The 18,188-nt window shown below is 33.4% G+C and overlaps 1 protein-coding gene across 2 annotated transcripts in view; it reads right to left on the reverse strand.

The window, feature by feature from the left end:
• Positions 1 to 383: 383 nt before the first annotated feature.
• Positions 384 to 18,188, reverse strand: part of LOC140434614 (putative fatty acyl-CoA reductase CG5065) — a 132,243-nt gene continuing 114,438 nt past the window's right edge. For both annotated transcript variants that reach the window (XM_072523002.1, XM_072523003.1), the window contains 3 exons: positions 16,409 to 16,608; positions 10,646 to 10,903; positions 384 to 614 (listed from right to left, as the gene is read on the reverse strand). In XM_072523002.1, the coding sequence (XP_072379103.1) occupies positions 503 to 614; positions 10,646 to 10,903; positions 16,409 to 16,608 (570 nt within the window). In that variant the 3' untranslated portion in view covers positions 384 to 502. The remainder of the gene's footprint in view (positions 615 to 10,645; positions 10,904 to 16,408; positions 16,609 to 18,188) is intronic.

The following is an 18,188-nucleotide window of genomic DNA, read 5'->3' on the forward strand; positions in this document are numbered from 1 at the left end:
GGCGGCAACTTTGATTAGTTAATAAGAGTGTTTTATTGTGTACTATGTATCAATGTGTACCACTCTCTCCTCTCCTAATTTTGCTGATTCCTACTACTGAGATATCTCCTGATATTAATTTTTTTTTTTTTCATTTTTAACTCTATTCCTGAGTTCGGAGGTATATAGTTTATGCTGTTCTCCTGTTATATTCATGGTTTCATTTATTATCATATTATTTTAATATTTTTCGTTTGTAGCTGAATGATTGTCTTGAATATTTTATGCTCGCCTCTTTTGTCGTCTTGTTGGAAAGTATTTACTCACATCATTAACATACATAAGTATTGACCGCGCTAGTTACGTTAGTTCAGAAGGTTAAAGTGTTTTTAAAGTAAAGTAAATTATACTTATTTATTTTTTTATTAGACCATATTTTATAAATAGATATTTTATTTCCAAATGGTACAAAAGTTATTAAACATATAAATATTGCAATAGTTCCAAAATATAAAATAAAATATCAAACTAAAGGATTTCCAACAGCTACAAACAACTTGGCTACAAAACCATAAAATAACCATAACAGCAATCCATAGAATAAAATGTCCTTTAGTAAATCTAAGCAGTATAACCTAAAACAATTGAAGTGTTAATCACACATGTAAATAATACTGTTAAGTAGATAAATATTTAACTAGTGTTTAAATAGGCACAAGAATTTAAAATAATTTATTTCAGGTGCCTTTAGAATATTATTTTATATCTAAAGACGATTTTAAAGAATCTAAAAAGTGAATGTAATTACAAAAAAACAAAATATATTTATATTGAAGAGTTATAACAAGAAAAGCATGGAATTTTGATTGAAGCGTAGTAACACATTAAAATTTATACAGTGTGTAAAAGCCAAATGAAATAAATTCATTATTTAGGTTACTGTACATATTTATAAATAAATCCCGAAACACGTCAAATTTAAATTATAACTTGACATTCTTTAACGTGAAAATGCAACCCCTACCTTCAACCCCCTTAGAATGACAGGTACAACCCCCAATTTGTAAAATAGGAAGTATAGGCTTGTGATATATCGTTTGAAAGGTCTTTTTATTCTCCATTTAAAAATGTTGTCGCTTTCAAGTTAATTAAGATTAATTAAAATAAAATAAATTAAAATCATATGGTTACCGAAATTCGCTAAAATATACTCAAAACTTATTTCCCGTTTAGGTCTTGATAATGAGAAAGTGAGCAAAAACCATAGCAATACGGTTTTTAGATGGTATTTTAATTTAAGTAAAAAGTTCAATTCAAGTCTGAAAAATGGTTAGATTAACGGAAATGCATTAAATAACAGTTTTACAAATGATTGGTTACGGAGATAACACCCGAACACAACAGGAAGTAACTCGCCTATTTCATGAGAAATTTCCTAATTTACCGCCTATATCCCAAGGAACAATAAGTAAAATAGAGAAGCAGTTTCGCGAGTTTGGTCATGTAAGGCAGATAAAAAAAAACAGCTGCCAATGCACCGAGTGATGAACTCAAATTAGATGTGTTGCTTGAGTTTCAGGAAAATCCACATACATCGAGTAGACACTACATTCAATGCTAACCATACATCGATAGTAAACATATTAAAAGAAAATAAATTGCATCCCTATAAGATGATACCTACTCAGGAGCTTATGGAAGACGATGTTGCTACGAGAACTTTTTTTTGTGAGCAAATGATGGACATGTTGGATAACAATATTATACAATTAGAAGACGTTATGTTTTCTGACGAGTGTACTTTTTCACTTGACGGTCATGCTAATCGGCAAAATTGCCGCTACTGGGCCACGGAAAATCCTCACTGGATGAGAGAAGAACACACTCAATACCCTCAAAAGGTTAATGTTTGGGCAGGGATTGTAGGAAACAATATCATTGGTCCCTTTGGGGATTCCCCCAACAATTATTTGGCACTACTTCAAAATGATGTCATTCCAACGTTGGCAAATGTATATCCTGATCCAGGAAACCCTCAAGTTCCAGCAAATACGATACGGGTTCAGCAGGATAGAGCACCACCACATTACCAACTTAATGTTCGGCAGTACCTCGATACAATATTTCCCAATCGGTGGATAGGGAGGCGAGGATCGATTGAATGGCCATCACCTGATCTTACATTATTAGATTTCTTTTCATGGGGATATGTGAAGAGCCATGTGTACAAAATTAAACCTTCTGATTTAAATGACTTAAAAGAACGAATAACGCTTGCGATTAGGTCGATCACGCCTGTTATGTTAAATAATGTTAGAAGACAGTTTTATTTGAGATTAGGATGTTGCCAAGACGTTCGTGGTGAACATTTTGAACATCTACTTCATTAACATTCATAGTTCTTTTTCGTGTTCTACATTTTATTACGTTTTGCATTACATTTTAGTTTTTTATTGTATTATAGCGAATTTCGGTAAGCACATGATTTTAATTTATTTTATCTTAATTAATCTTAATAAACTTGAAAGCGACAACATTTTTGAATGGAGAAACAAATGACCTTTCAAACGATATATCACTAGCCTATACTTCCTATTTTAAAAATTGGGGGTTGTACCTGTCATTCTACGGGGGTTGAAGGTAGGGGTTGCATTTTCACGTTAAAGAATGTCAAGTTATAATTTAAATTTTACGTGTTTCGGGATTTTTTATAAAAATGTACAGTAACCTAAATAATGAATTTATTCCATTTGGCTTTTACACACTGTATGAAGAGGACGAAAAGAAAGCATTACTCATTAGCAAACTTACGCAAATATACACAGAGCATATTTTGCATATTTTTTGCAACTAGTAAATATTTTGCATATTATTTTTATATAAATCGAAGTAAAACGTTGTTAGTATTTTACAATAGGTAAAAGTTCATTTAATAACTGGGAGAAATACCTGTTATTCGTAGTTTGAATGGAAATAAATGGTGCTGTTAAATCTGTTTGGTATTTAGCACTATAACAATAACAATATAATTCCTTGAATGCCTTTATTAAGTGGATAAATACAACTAAAATTTGTAAAAATGCATAAAAATCTCGGTGCTCTTAGTTAGATTAGTTGGATCTTAGTTGGACCTTTATACAGACTTTTACAGACCTTTATTTAGACTATGACAAGGTTTACCTTTTGCAGCAAAATTATAATTTTAATTTAGTTTATTTTTGAATGTTTTTCTGTTTTAAAAGCTAAAAATTTTAAAATGTTATTGCCAGTATGATAATTAGTGCTCACAAAAAATTCGAATACGTATAATAGTCCGATAGTTATAAAGATTTACTCTTTGCTGTTTTTGCTAGCAGAAATCTATATACAGTTTGTCTACGTAACGTATAAAAAAATCATAGCGCGTAATTCGTCTTTAAAAAGACAAACACATGCCATAATGACAGTAAAATTCTCCTGTTAGTGATTCCTTAGTAAATCATGAGGAAAAAACCAGAAAAAAAAACCTTAATGTAAGACCAAATACTTACCACGTCGGAATAGTATTATGAGGTTTTTTTCCTGTTTTTTGCTCGTGATTTACTATGGATTTACTAACAGGAGCTGTTATCATGGTAAGTGGTTGTCTTTTTAGACGAATCACATGCTATAATTTTTTTTGACGGATATTCAGTTAATTTTATGTAATCGATCTATCTTTCAATAAAGTCGTTCCAGAAACGCAACTTAGCTATATTCGCAATATTATTTTAAAGTCGTCTACTTTAAAATGTGTAATATATGTCTGAATTGTCAATGTTAGATAAAATTAAATTATTAGAAGAATTTTGCATTAAGTGACAAAAAACAAAATTTGTTTAATTTATTAATGTTTGTATTTTGAGAACGATTTCCGAAGTGGAAATTGGAACGTCAATAAACTTATTTTAAACTTCAATTGTGGGTTATTGCCATTAAAGTATATATATATATATATATATATATATATATATATATATATATATATATATATATATATATATATATATATATATATATAAGGTTCTTGAACTCCTAAGTGGAGCATAGAGCTTCAGTGAAAACACGCCATCGGGTTCTATTTTGCGCTAAGGCCTTCACCTCATTCCAAGACTTTCCTTGGCCTCTTATCTCGTCCATGATGGATCTTCTCCAAGTTTGTACTGGGCGACCTCTTTTTCTTTTCCCTTGAGGATTCCACTCTAAGGCAGTCTTTGCGATACTGGAACTATTTTTTCGGAGTGTGTGACCGATCCAACCCCACTTTCTTGACTTGATTTCATTTTGTACCCTTTTTTGTTCGGTCAGGTGTAGCAGATCTTCGTTTCTGATGGTGTTAGGCCAGAATATACGAACAATTCTTCGTAGACATTTGTTAACAAAGACCTGCAGTTTGTCTGTGAGGGTGTTTATCATTTTCCAGGTTTCACATCCGTAGAGTCGAACACGCATGACATTTGATCGGAATATTCGGATCTTTGTCCTTGTAGTATACTCGCCAGATCTCCAAACAGGGTTTTGATCTCCAAATATCGTCTTCTGTACCTCCGTTTTCTGTTATGACACTTCCAAGATACGTAAAGTTTTCCACATTTTCAATCTGCATATTGTCGATAGTAAATAGAATGTTGTTCCCTGCATTTATTCTCATGGACTTGGTTTTACTAATATTGATTTTTAAACCTATTTTATTAGCTTTAGTGGAAAGTGTTTCCAATTGGTAAGCCAGATCTTGGAACCTTTGACCTAATAGGCAGATATCGTCCGCGTATTCTAGATCGCTTAGGCGTGTGGTTAACGTCCATTATATCCCTCTTGTGTCGGAGTCTAGTTTGGAGAGAACATAGCTATGTTAAAAAGAAACGGAGAAAGCACTTTATAATAGAAATTATTTTTTGCAGGATGTTTCTTAGCTCTAAAATTTTCCATACAGCAGCGTGAGACAGGCTATCAAAGGCACGTTCAAAATCAACAAAAACCTTGTATAGGGGTGTGTTCCATTCAACCGATTGTTCCATTATTACCCTCACAGTATTAATGTGGTTTATGCAGTAGGATTCTGGTCTAAAGCCTGATTGATTAGCTCGAAACTCAACCTTGTTTGTTATTGTTTTCAGTATGATGGTCGTAAAATTTTATTTGACAATAAGCAAGGTTATTCCTCTCCAATTTTTGCACAGTGTGAGGTTGCCTTTTTTTGGAAGCTTGATAATGTTACCTTTTTTCCAGCCCGATGGAATGTGGTTTGTTTCCCACACCTCTCGGATTATGGGGAGCAAAAGTTCAGCAGTTAGATGCGGATTAGCTTTAAGTATTTCAGCAGCAATGTTATCGATTCCCGGTGACTTGTTGTTTCTCAGAGATTTGATAGCTGCCATTAAAGTAGTAATTAGTAAAATTAATAATAAAAAATTTTCCCAAATGGTTCCAAGTTACGTAGACACACTGTATATGAGGCTTTCATATGCTTGTCAAATTTTGCAAAATATAAGTGACAGATACAGTTTTTCATACATCTTTCATACACGTCTTGTACGTGAAAATGTTAGAAAATATGTTAATAAAAACTAAAAACTAAAATATGGAAAAAATATCTCTATTTTGGTGATTTTTTTACCGTAACTAGATCCGAGTTTTTACCGTACACTGAAGAACTGCTTTTAGTTACTAATGGCTAAATACTTAGTTATCTTTTTGCTTTAGTTCACCTTCGACAAAAGATTTCAAATAGACCAACACGTCAGAATTGCGACACAAAATAATAAAAAATCGTTGCTGCAATAATCGACGAAGTCGAAATAATAAACGAATAAAATGAAATGAATGAGAATGTATTTAATGAATATTAATGTCGAGCACTGATGGCCTCTAAGATACCGTTCTGAAAGCTATCTAAGAAAACTTCAGCTTATTTTTTCGAAGTATTGTAAATTTAATATTTCTAGTGATAGGACTTTAAGTAGAAATAATGTCGATTTTTTATACTTGTTCGTCAAAGAAAAAATTAAGATCCTAGTAAGATGCAAATATTATTCAAGAAAAGAACAGATTGAAAATATACATGGCGAGCGCTTGCAGATACACCGAAAAAAGTTAGGAATCAGATAGAATACATTATGATAAATGAAAAATACTGTAATGCTTTTCAAGCTAGGAGACCATATCCCTGAGCAGACGTGGCTTCAGATCACAACCCACTTATCACCCGGATAACAATCACAATTAAAAACATTAAAAGACATCAAAGAATCGCTACAATTGAAACAAAAAAAGCTTAAAGAACCCAACGTAAAAAAATGCCTTCAACACGAACTGCACATTACATGAACATGACCGTTACATGAAGTGTACCGAATTGAGTATAGACACCAAGAATATTGACGAGCACTGGGATCGACTAAAACAATATGTACTGGAACCGAGCAAAGAAATACTAAAGACTTCATTCCAATATGATGGAGCAACGGAGACAGAGAACAAAGATAATATTAAATAAATGGAGACTAACTACAAGACCAGAAAGATGATAAAGCAGACAAAGAAGATAACTTTAAAGATAAATGTAAAGAGATTTAAAAATCATACTATCTTTTTAATCTACACAAAAATGTTAAAGAAATGACAAGACTAAGAAAAAACTCCCACTAGTGCACTTAAAGATAAATTTCAGGTATTCTAGTACTAAAAAGTACTATTACTTTAAGTCAGTAGGATACACCGTTTTCTAGAAAAATCGATATAAAAATTTTTCGTTTTTTAAGCGGCGTTCTCTAAGCACAAGGGTAAATTTTAGCATAGAGACTAATGATCATCACATTGAGCAGCTTTTGTAACCATCTACCTTTGATACTTGTTCTTTTATCTTAGTTTAGTTACATCGTAATAAATACTTTAGTTTTAAAAACCTTTAAATAAAATTTTGTTTCATTTTTGTTTCTTTTCTTCTACTTTTTTTACGAATTTTTTGCTGCATTTACTGAAACAAAAGATGATTTATAAAATTAATTAAGGTACCTATGAATTTAACTTTCATGACGAAAAAACGAAAAATTTTCAAATCGATTTTTCTAGAAAACAGTGTATCCTACCGACTTAGTAAGTGAGTAAGACGTAGCAAGTAAGAGTACCTTTTAGTACTAGAATACCTAATAATTTTATAATCTAGTATCACGAATGCTTGAAAGTTAAAAACAAAAAGGGGTAGGCATTAAACTAACCGTTGACCTACCCAAAACGGACGCCTATGACAGGCCCTAGAAATTTGCAATTGATGGAATTCAACTCTGGAGGACGAATAATCGTACCAGTCTTTGTTTTTCTAAATAGAAGCGTTCTAGAGATAGTTTAAAAAAAAACTAATAACAAGGCGCCATCTTCAAAGAGCTCTAGCTCCCTTAATAAGCATTTTCGAACTAAGTGAATTATGTTAAATTATCTTAAAATTATTTGAGGAATTTTCGCTCTTCGTTTGTCAGGAGAGTTTCTGGACTTCTGGACACCATATATATACAATTATTATTTAATCGGTCGCTACCGAATGTCAAATAATTATACCGAGAAACTAGGTATTTAAATAAATAAATAAAAGATACTTAATTCGTTTGTGATATGCTTACGTTGTACTTGATCTCAAACAGATCTTAATGCTCTCTGGTTATACAACAAAGTAAAGCAGCATTAAACAAATACCGCAGAGACAGTACTAAAGAAAATTTAATTACCTTAAAAAAACTAAGAGCCAAATATAAGTATTTACTATAAGCAAAAAAGACTTTTGGAAAAAACATGTCTCATCCATAAATACTGACAGTCAATCTAGCAAAATTTGAAAAAAAATTAAACACATGACAGGAAAGAAAACTTATTCAAAAATTTCTGCCATACTTACTCAAAACAGCATAGTCACTTGTACTCAACAAATTGTTAACTTTTGTGTGTGGGTGAAACTTTTCATAAGAAAGCAACAAATAGACTTATTTCAATTTGGCAGCTTCCCATGTCTACTAATCTAAACTCCAGTTTATCTGATAGCAGAAAATCCGATCAAATTTCTCTAAATATGCCGTTTACATTACAAGAATTATCAGACACATTGTACTGTTGCAAAAGTTCAGCTGCAGGTCCAGATAACATTCCTTTTATCTTTATTAAAAATCTTTCAAGGCCTAGCCTAGCTAAACTGCTGGAAATTTACAATTTAATATGGACCAAAAAATCATTTCCAAATTTGTGGCAAAAATCCATAATAATTCCTGATAAAAAACAAGGCAAACCTTCAACTGATCCAAATTTCTACAGACCAATTTTCCTTACATGTACAATGTGCAAACTTGTGAAGAAAACGATCAATAAAAGACTCATGTGGTTTCTAGAAAAATATAAAATGATAAATTTGGCACAATCAGGTTTTAGATCGCATCGAAGTACAGCAGACAATCTAGCAATCTTCCAAACATCAGCCATTAACGCCTTTCACTGCAAACAAGACCTAATAGCTGTTTCGTTTGATATCGAAAAATCATTCGATACTCTGTATAGGCCTCTTATTAAAGCTAAACTCGAGGAGTACAGTTTATCTGGAAACATATCTTCATTTATTAATCAATTTCTAACAAATAGAACCTTTAACGTAAGAGAAAATGGCAAAATCTCTAGGACTTTCAAACAAACTGATGGCGTTCCCCAAGGGTCGGTATTGAGTCCTACACTCTTTATTCTTGTTTTAAACGATATATGTAATAAAACTGAGCTTCCGGCCTTGCACTCTACGCAGATGATTTAATAATTTTCTGCCGCGGCAAAGACACTGTTGCCACTTGCAAACTACTTCAGAAGTAAACTTACTTGGAAATGCCATTTAAAAGATCTCAAAACTAAGTGCATGACAAATCTTAACTTATTAAAAACTCTGTATTTCATTTATATGTCAGTTAGCCCATCAGATTTAAAACTTCTTAATTCTGTACACAACACTGCAATCCGAATATGCCTTGGAGCCTTCAGGCCGAGCCCCGCAGAGAGTTTATACAGAGAAGCTAATGAACTTCCCCTCTAGCTAAATCGCCGGCAACTCCTTTTAAAATATTCATCTCGAATCTCAGCTAATACCGAAAACCCAGCTTATAAATTATTAAGTAATGAACTTTTAAACTCTCCTTCTCCTATTAAACTTCAGTCTATGCCACAGTATCTCTCACCACATCTGAATAATATCGATTTTTCAGTCACAACTCCAATATTAATATCACCTAAACCTCCCTGGAATAAATTGATAGCAGATTTTAATCTCTCGTTAACTAATTATGATAAGCATCAAACAAATCCACAATTTCTAAGGCAAACCTTTAAAGAATTAATTGCTAACAACAGATTTGACCAAATTTTATACACAGATGCTTCTAAGGGCCCTATAGCTGTTGGATGTGCTGTAACTTCAAACACAGATTTAATCACATCTTGCAATCTTCCGCTCTTCTACTGCATACACACTGCAGAAATATTCTCTATTCTCCAAGCTACAAACTTACTATCTCCAAAATGTAAAAAAGTAGCAATATGTACAGACTCTTTAGCGTCTATCTATTCTCTCAAAAGTATGTACACGGTACATCCTTTGGTTCAAGCTATTCAAAACTCTTTCGATAGTTTAATCTCAATGGGAATATCCATAACCATGATCTGGATTCCTTCTCATGTAGGAATCCCAGGTAACGAACTAGCCGACCTTTGCAAAACAAACCTCGTCTTCTAATATGGAGACTGAAAACATACAACTTCATACAGATTTACAGTCGCATTTTAAAAATATCATCCAAATGTCTTGGCAAGATCACTGGAATAAAATCCCTTTCAAGCTTCGTGACATCCATCCCAGCGTCAAAAACTTGAGTTTCCTTCCATGACACGAAAAAACAAAATCTTAATTCGCCGATTTAGAATCGGCCATACGAGACTAACTCATAAACATATTTAATGACCTCCCAAGATCCACCTATATGCACACACTGTGGTAATATTCTCGTAGACTGTCCCCACTTTAACAACGAAAGAAAAAATAATCTTTTGAGTCGAAACCTACAAAATATTCTCAGTTCGTCAGATCAATTCTAAAACCTTACTAATTTCCTCTATGAAAACAAGCTTTACCAGGAAATTTATAAGAAGAAACGTAGTTTAGAATTTGATAATTAATAATTGTACTAATATTTAATGTATTTAATGTATTTCTTTATTGATTGTAATGTTACTGTATATTTTTGTAATGTAACGTAATAAAATTGTACCTGTGTCAGTGACCTACGCTGTCGAGACACGTAAAGCTAAATAAAAAAAAACAGATCTTAAATTATTGATAAAATTATTGCTTGAAGAAGTAATAACCTAAGATGATAATATTTTAACGATCATAAGAACACAAAAGAGTAAAGACGTCAAATAAGATGTATCATGATCTTAAGGAACATGTAACAAGATACATGTAAACAGAACCTGGATAGAGACCCAACAGGATGTCTAAAAATGGATAGAATAATACGTGGTAAAATGTCCTATTAAAAAAGAAGAAGGAATATGCTGAAAGTAATTACTTTAGGTCTTAAAAATAAAAAACACTTATTATATTTGAACAATAAACCAGTAAAATAATTACCTATTCAACGTTTTTCTAGCACTAGCTATAGTTGAGGGATCTTCTTTCACACAGTACTTTCTCACAGAGAGTACGTAGTTCTCCAAATATTCATCGTGATTTAGTTTTTCTCTATTTGCGTAAAATATTTCTTTATCTACCGTATTTAAAGAATCATAAAGTTTGGCAAATTTGTCATTGTGAAAATACCAAGGTCGTATTGTGTAGTATTGTAGTATTCTCAACCCATGACTAATCTTTTTTTGAATGTTAACCAAGCTAAAACAAAACAAAATACGTACTTTTAGATTATAGTTAAATTTAAAACATATTTATTAGTATAATATTTAAGTATATTAACGCATAAAATAGAGAGAACAAAAAATCTACTTTATCACAAATTACTCTTTAAAATTTAATAATTACTGATAATATTAGTCTTCTTCTTAGGGTGCCTGTCCGTTAACAACGTTGGCGATCATTGTGGCTATGATGACTTTGTTGGTTGCTATACGTAATAGGTGTGTTGAGATTTTTCTATACCATGCTCTCAGGTTAGCAAGCCAGGATATTCTTCTTCGTCCTGGGGCCCTTTTTCCTTCAATTTTACTTTGAAAAATGCATTGGAGTAGCTCGTATCTGCCTTGATTTCTCATTATATGTCCCAAGTACTGCAGCTTACGGCCCTTCACGATGTTGACCAAATCCGCGGTTGTGTCACGATGTTGACCAAATCCGCAGTACTTCTTTATTGGTGACTTTGTCTGTCCATCATATCTTCAGGATCCTTCTGTATAATATTAGTACTGGGGATGAAAGTAATATTTACCAGTAGAAGACGAGTTTGCACTTACGGATGACTGGCAAAAAAATCATCGGATATGGCAAATAAAACTTTTTTCCTTCGTATTTACGAAAAATGTAAAAAAGCAAGTTTTGTGTTTCATTTGTAGATGTGTTGATATTTTGGATTAATAGTTTTTATTATTTTTTTAATTATACCCAAAGTTTAAGACGTTAAGCTTTAGGTATAATTAAACTTTTGGGGATACTAAACTTAAATGAATCATTTTAAAGAAAGTAATTACTAAATTTTAATTGCTTGAATCAATGTTTGAAAGATAAAACTGTCTACAAATTTCTGTTCATCTTCACTACCAGAAAAGTAAAAAATGATATGAGGCTGCGTAAAAGTCACTCAAAGAAGAAATAGTATTACTGTAGCTTCCGAAATTGTGCTTTTGGTATAATGTCAAAAAACATACACAGTACTAAAGTCTCGCCGTCAAGCATATGGTATGAATATTCAATGTTTTTCTTCCTCCCTGGGTCCGTCTCCTTTGGTTACCTATATAGTTTTTGTCTTTTGCGGTCCAGCGCCCCGCAATCACATAATACATGTTTTATAGTTTCTGATCTCTTATCGTAGAGTCTGCAGTTAAGGTCTCCATTGTAAATGCCCTTTTGTACATGGTCCACCAATGAAAATTTTTCCATCTATTTGGTTTGGGATACTTTCCCAATATCGCTTATGACTTACTTGGATCCACTCCTCTACAGCCCTACGTACTGCAGCCTTTGGTAGTACCAGAGTCACAGCCGGTTCGTTTGATTCGTTTGGTCCTCTTTTAGTAAGCTGATCTGCTTTTTCGTTGCTTTCGATGTCCTTATGCCCTGGTACTCAGACATGCTAAACCTTATTCCGATCTCGCAGTTCATTCCATTCTTTAATGCAGTCCCACATCAGCCTGAAAGTCACTTCCTGATAAGCCAGTGCCATCAGTGCCACTTGATTGTACGAAAATATATGGATCTACTCTTTTTTAAGGGCTCTTTCATTATTTCCCGTTGCACATTGCGGTATCGTATAAATTTTCCCTTGAAAAATAGTGCGGTTCCTCACCAAGATAAAACTTATACTAATTGTTGGATTATTAGAGTATATTCTTGTCTCTACACCCTCTCTAGTGCTGAATCCGCCTATATATCAGATCTTACTCCGTTGGTTGTGGTACTCCTTATTTCTCCATACATTCATGTTCGGAATAGATACTCTACGAAATAGATAAAAATTCCTAAAATTGTATTTTTTTGTTAAGTAATCTGGTTCTGGCATTAAAAATGGTTTACGTTACAGCCCGTATAATAATCATATGTCCTGTCCCTTTATTGCAAAGTTTTAGTGTTTAGTTTGTTCCGCAGTCTCCCAATCTTGCTTCTTCTCCTTGTATAATCAAATGAAAGGAAGGCAGGCCTAATAGAGCCTCCATAGCTGCTATTGGAGAAGTACGCATGGCACCAGTTATATACATAATCATATGTCCTGTCCCTTTATTGCAAAGTTTTAGTGTTTAGTTTGTTCCGCAGTCTCCCAATCTTGCTTCTTCTCCTTGTATAATCAAATGAAAGGAAGGCAGGCCTAATAGAGCCTCCATAGCTGCTATTGGAGAAGTACGCATGGCACCAGTTATCTAAATACACGCAAGTCTTTGCACCTTGATGAGTTCGGCTTTTGCAGCTGTTTGAAGTGTCTTAGTCCACTACATCATTGCTGCATAGGTAATTGAGGGTTTGACCACCATGGGGTATATCCACTACACAATGTCCGATTTGAATTCTCATTTCTACTCATAAATGTGTCTGACCCTCATAAGAGTTGTCACTCCACTGCTTGTTATTTTTTCCAATTGCTGGTTCCAGATAAGTTTCGAATATAGTGTAACCTGTAGCTTTAGAGGACCTATATATATATATATATATATATATATATATATATATATATATATATATATATATATATATATATATATATATATATATATATATATTCAGGGATTCTACAGTATTCACTGCCTTCCCTCGCTCAACCGTTTCCATTTCCCTCTGTTGTCCCATTCTCCATCGTTTAGGCCTCTCTTACTCATGGCGTCATCTACTTCGTTTCTCCAGGATTTTCGGGGTCGTCCTCTTTTCCTCGTTCCTATGGGGCTCCATTCGGTTATTCTCTTTATCCATCTGCTGTCGCTAGTTCTTCTTACATGTCCATACCACTTTAGTCTTTTTTGTTCTATATATGTTAATATGGCTGTTTCTATTGATGTTCTTTGCTTTATTTCGTCATTACTTTTTCTATCCATTCTTGTTACTCTGCAGCATCTTTGCAGGCATTCCATGTCTGTTGCTAACTATCTTACTGCTGTTTTTCTTGTTTATAATCCAATTTTCAGCCCCATAGGTCATAATACTTCGCACTAATGTTTTATAAAGTTGTGTTTTTGTCTTCATATTTAGGTGTCTATCCCACCATACTGAGTTAAGTTGTCGGATTGCTGTTCTTGTTTGTCCTAATCTTTGTGTAATTTCTTCCTCTCTTGTTGCCTTTTTCGTGATTATAAACCCCAAGTATTTGAATGTATTCTTTCCTTTGGTTGTTACGTTGTCATCAATCTGTAGATCTTCTATGTCTTTTTCACTTGTAGGTAGGTACTCTGTTTTCGCGAGGTTAATATCTAGGCCAGCCTTGGTATATTCTTCTTGTAGTTTCTTCATCATGTAGCTGAGGTCGTCTTGGTCTTGTGCAATCACTACTTGATCGTCTGCAAAGCTTAACGTTTATAGTCAAGGCTTTCTCTAAGTATATTTTGAATAGGGTTGGAGATGTGGAACAACCCTGCAGGAGCGCTTTTGTTGTGGTGAAGTCTCCTATGATTCTTGTTCCCATTTTAATGGACACTTTATTTTCTTTAGACAGAGCTTTTGTAGCTTCTATGAGTTCCGTCTGTATTTCTAATTTGTACATTGCCTCCCATAGTTCTGACCTTGGTACAGAGTCATACGCTTTTCTCAGGTCCACAAATGCCAAATGTATATCTCTATTTTTTGCTTTTTTCTTTTCCAACAGTTGTTCCAGTGTGTATATGTGGTCTAAGAGGACCTAATTCCTCTAATTTCCGTCTGAGTGTAAAAAGCGATTATGGTGGATTGGTGGGTTTTATTTAGCCCCTAATCCATTGTCCAACGAGTTCTGGGACCTCATTTATACAACCTCTGCCTACCATATCGAAATTTCCTTGCGAGAAATTACCAAATCATCCCCATATCAAATTGTTGTATGATCATTTACCTTTAAAGTCACTATTAGTGCTCCATCACCAGATTCCAAAGCAATGGGGACATAACTTCACCTGTAGACATTTACCACTATATTTCTAAGCATAGGTTTTATCTAGTTCAAATATCCTCGACTCCTTTACGTCTCAGGGCATTGGTTATGGATATTAACGGAGTTTTGTCGAAAGCCCTCTATATCCAAGAAGGCTCCCAGCATCACATCTTTTCTTTTAATTGTGTTCTCCACTTTTTCTGCGAATATGTGGACTGGTATCTAGGTTCCCTGCTCTATAGGCATGTTGTTCCTGACTGTTGAAGTGTTTACGAATGTTCCATCCCTAATAAACTTGTTGAGCGGTTTCTCTAATGTCTTCTGTAGGAATAAGGCTCTTAGAGACTTTGCCTTTTCCCGTCCTCTTGTATGTACCCAAAGGCTACGCTACTTCTGAGTACATTGCATATTCTGCTGTACAAAAGTTCAGTTCCCTTTTGTAGTAACACTTTATATATAGCATCGTTCTTCTTTTGGTAAACTCCCATTACTGCTGGTTTGAAATCACTACATAAAAATGTTCTCTATTCTGCGACACTATTAGCAATTGTTGAACGTTCATGCTCGTTTAAGTTCTGATATTGTGTAGACATGACATGGCTCTTCTGCCTACTCACCTTCGGTCCTCTATCTTTTTTTTAATTATTAATCGTAGAAGGTTATACAGCATCCATTTTTGGTGATTTATACGGGTTGCATGAGTTTAATGCCATCCTTCGTTTTCATTATTTACAATATTTTTGACTATCTACCAGTTATATCCCTAATCAATTGGTAATTTAACTATTTATACTCCAGGCAAGTGTACTTTGAAGAGCTCTTCAAGTATGTCTCTTTCTGTATCTTATAATTTAGGAGTGAGTAGGAGTAACCTTTTGAAGTTTAGCATAAGCATGAGTGCTTTCAATTTCCTCACAGTGCTTCCTCGATGTGTTTCTCTTGGCTTCTCTTGTATCTGTATAGTATCTCATTAGTGTGGTTCTATATTCTCTCCACTCCTTAATTACTTTGGCTCTGTTGAATAGCTCACTTTTTCTTTTGCTCAACAGAGATAGTTCTTTATTTCACCATGGTTTATTGCTAATAGAACTCCTCTTTGTTAGAGGGCAGGTTTCTTGGAATGCCGTAATAATTGCGTCATTTAGATTATTTACTGCCATTGACTACCTGATGACCTAAATGGTCAATGGGAAGGTCACATGGTCAATAAACCCGGCCTATTAGACAGAGAGGCAGGGACTGCTTTGCGTCAGTTTTTTCTGTCACTCTGGGGGAACGGGCCTGTATTGCAGCGCTCAGTCTATTTGTATTATAGGTCTATACAAAAAACCACTATTTTTGCACTTTAACGTTAGGATATCTCAGAAACCAGCAGCCATTTGACAATTTAACTTTCTAAAAAGTATATTCTGATATCTAAGTCCGAATACTGGTTTAATTTTGTCGGCCTGTGTAGTAACTTCTAACTGTTAGTAATAACAACAATTGAATCAAATTAGAATGAAATACAATAACATAAAATATATTATTTTTAAACCAATTTAGAATTTTATTTTGATTTTTAATTTTAATATATCTTTATAACTTAATTTTTCAGATCGTAAAAAATTTTTTACACTTACAAGGGTTTATTTCCAGTTAAAGTTAGTAACATATCCACAAAATAAGCTGGAAGAAGGTGGAAGAAAAATGCAGCAATACAATGAACAATATAATTTGACTTTGGTCCTCCTCCTGGATACCATAACATCACACTATATGGATAATTAAATACGTGTCTCTTACATATCTCCAGTGCTGTTCCCCAACTTAGCGAATCATCCTACAATATACAAACGAGGAAAAATATATTAGAGATACTATATAACTAATACATAAACAACTAATGTCAATTATTTGTCTTTTCATTTTAAGATAATATGCGTCGAATCATGTCAGTTTCAAATTAGTAGTAGATTAATGTTGTGCTTAATATATTCTTGTAAATATATCCTTTAAATTATTTTAATGAATTTCACATTTTTGCAAAAAAACAAAATAGGACCTTGCTTCTATGTTAATATTTTTAGGTATTTTTTTTCTTGAAACTCCAATTAATTATAGGTAAGGTACGGGGCCTAGGTGGGTCATGTGGTCAGAATGAATGACGGGCATTGGACCCAAAAAAATAACAGTTTGGAGACCACAAGTAGATAGAAGAACCAGAGGTAGACTACCTATACGATGAACAGACGGCGTCAAAGAATCTAGTGGCTAGTGGAAATTTGCGACTAGTGCAACAAGACTTACTCTGTGAAAACCTAAAGTAAAGTGGCTCCACCAGTTGCACAGCAACTTATCTATATCATGTATACGCTCTATGGTGTGCGAAGTCAATAGTAATTTATTTACGGTTTGAAGTTTGCAGTATATTTACCTTGGCGATTTACTTTGAATGTTCAGTTATCACATGTAATTTCCAAAATTGGGAAAAGCATAAATTCAGTGACCACACGCACGATTGTGCATTAAAAAAATAGAAGCAAATAAAGCTACACCAAATAGTATTGTAAATAATAAAGTACCAATAGCTGCCGTACCTGAACTAAGCACTATCGCAAAAGAAGATCCACCTTTAGCATCAACATTTATTTTATTTAAAAAATCTAAAAAAAAATGTATATATAATTAAGAAAACCCTTTCGGGCTACTTCACAGAAAGTTTTCGGACTAACAAGTCCATCATCGGTGCTGTTACCATGTATACATGAGTGAAGTCACTATGTGGGTAAAAACTTTTTAAATCAGATGTGAGCAATCTTTTTAATCAATGGGTCAATTTAAGTTTTAAAATTTATTGGCGGGCTGCACATAAAGTAAAACCTATTAATGATTTAGAAAATTTTATGTATAATAAACATAAGAATAAAAAATATAGAATTTTAAAAAAGTCAAGATTTAATATACAAATTTTAATGCAAATTAAAACAAACAAGAAAAGAACAGAAAAACGAATTTACTTGAAATTTTTAATAGGAAATTTGGCATTGTTTTCTCGATACAAGCTGATCAATATGAGTCGAAATCGATAAGGTAACTACACGTACGCAGCTCAGTCTTGATCGGTGGTCATTTTTGATTAATTTCGGAAATATCTTCACATAAGATTTATAAAAATTTTCAATATTTACTGAGAAAAATACATTTTTTAAATCGGTATTATCCTGCATGTCCATCACTTTGATTTGAAAGTCATCGTGAACAGTATCCACATCGATATTACATGGAGAGGAAAAATTTTCATGGAAATCGCTGTCTTCTCAGCTTTAAAGTAGTAACGTTTTCTTTTTATAAATCGCACATCCATTCTTTATTACCAATATGAGAAAAGGTATATACCTTCATACCCAAGAACAATTATAT

This window comes from Diabrotica undecimpunctata, chromosome 2, assembly GCF_040954645.1.
Source record: "Diabrotica undecimpunctata isolate CICGRU chromosome 2, icDiaUnde3, whole genome shotgun sequence".
In the NCBI taxonomy this organism is placed as follows: Eukaryota; Metazoa; Arthropoda; class Insecta; order Coleoptera; family Chrysomelidae; genus Diabrotica; species Diabrotica undecimpunctata.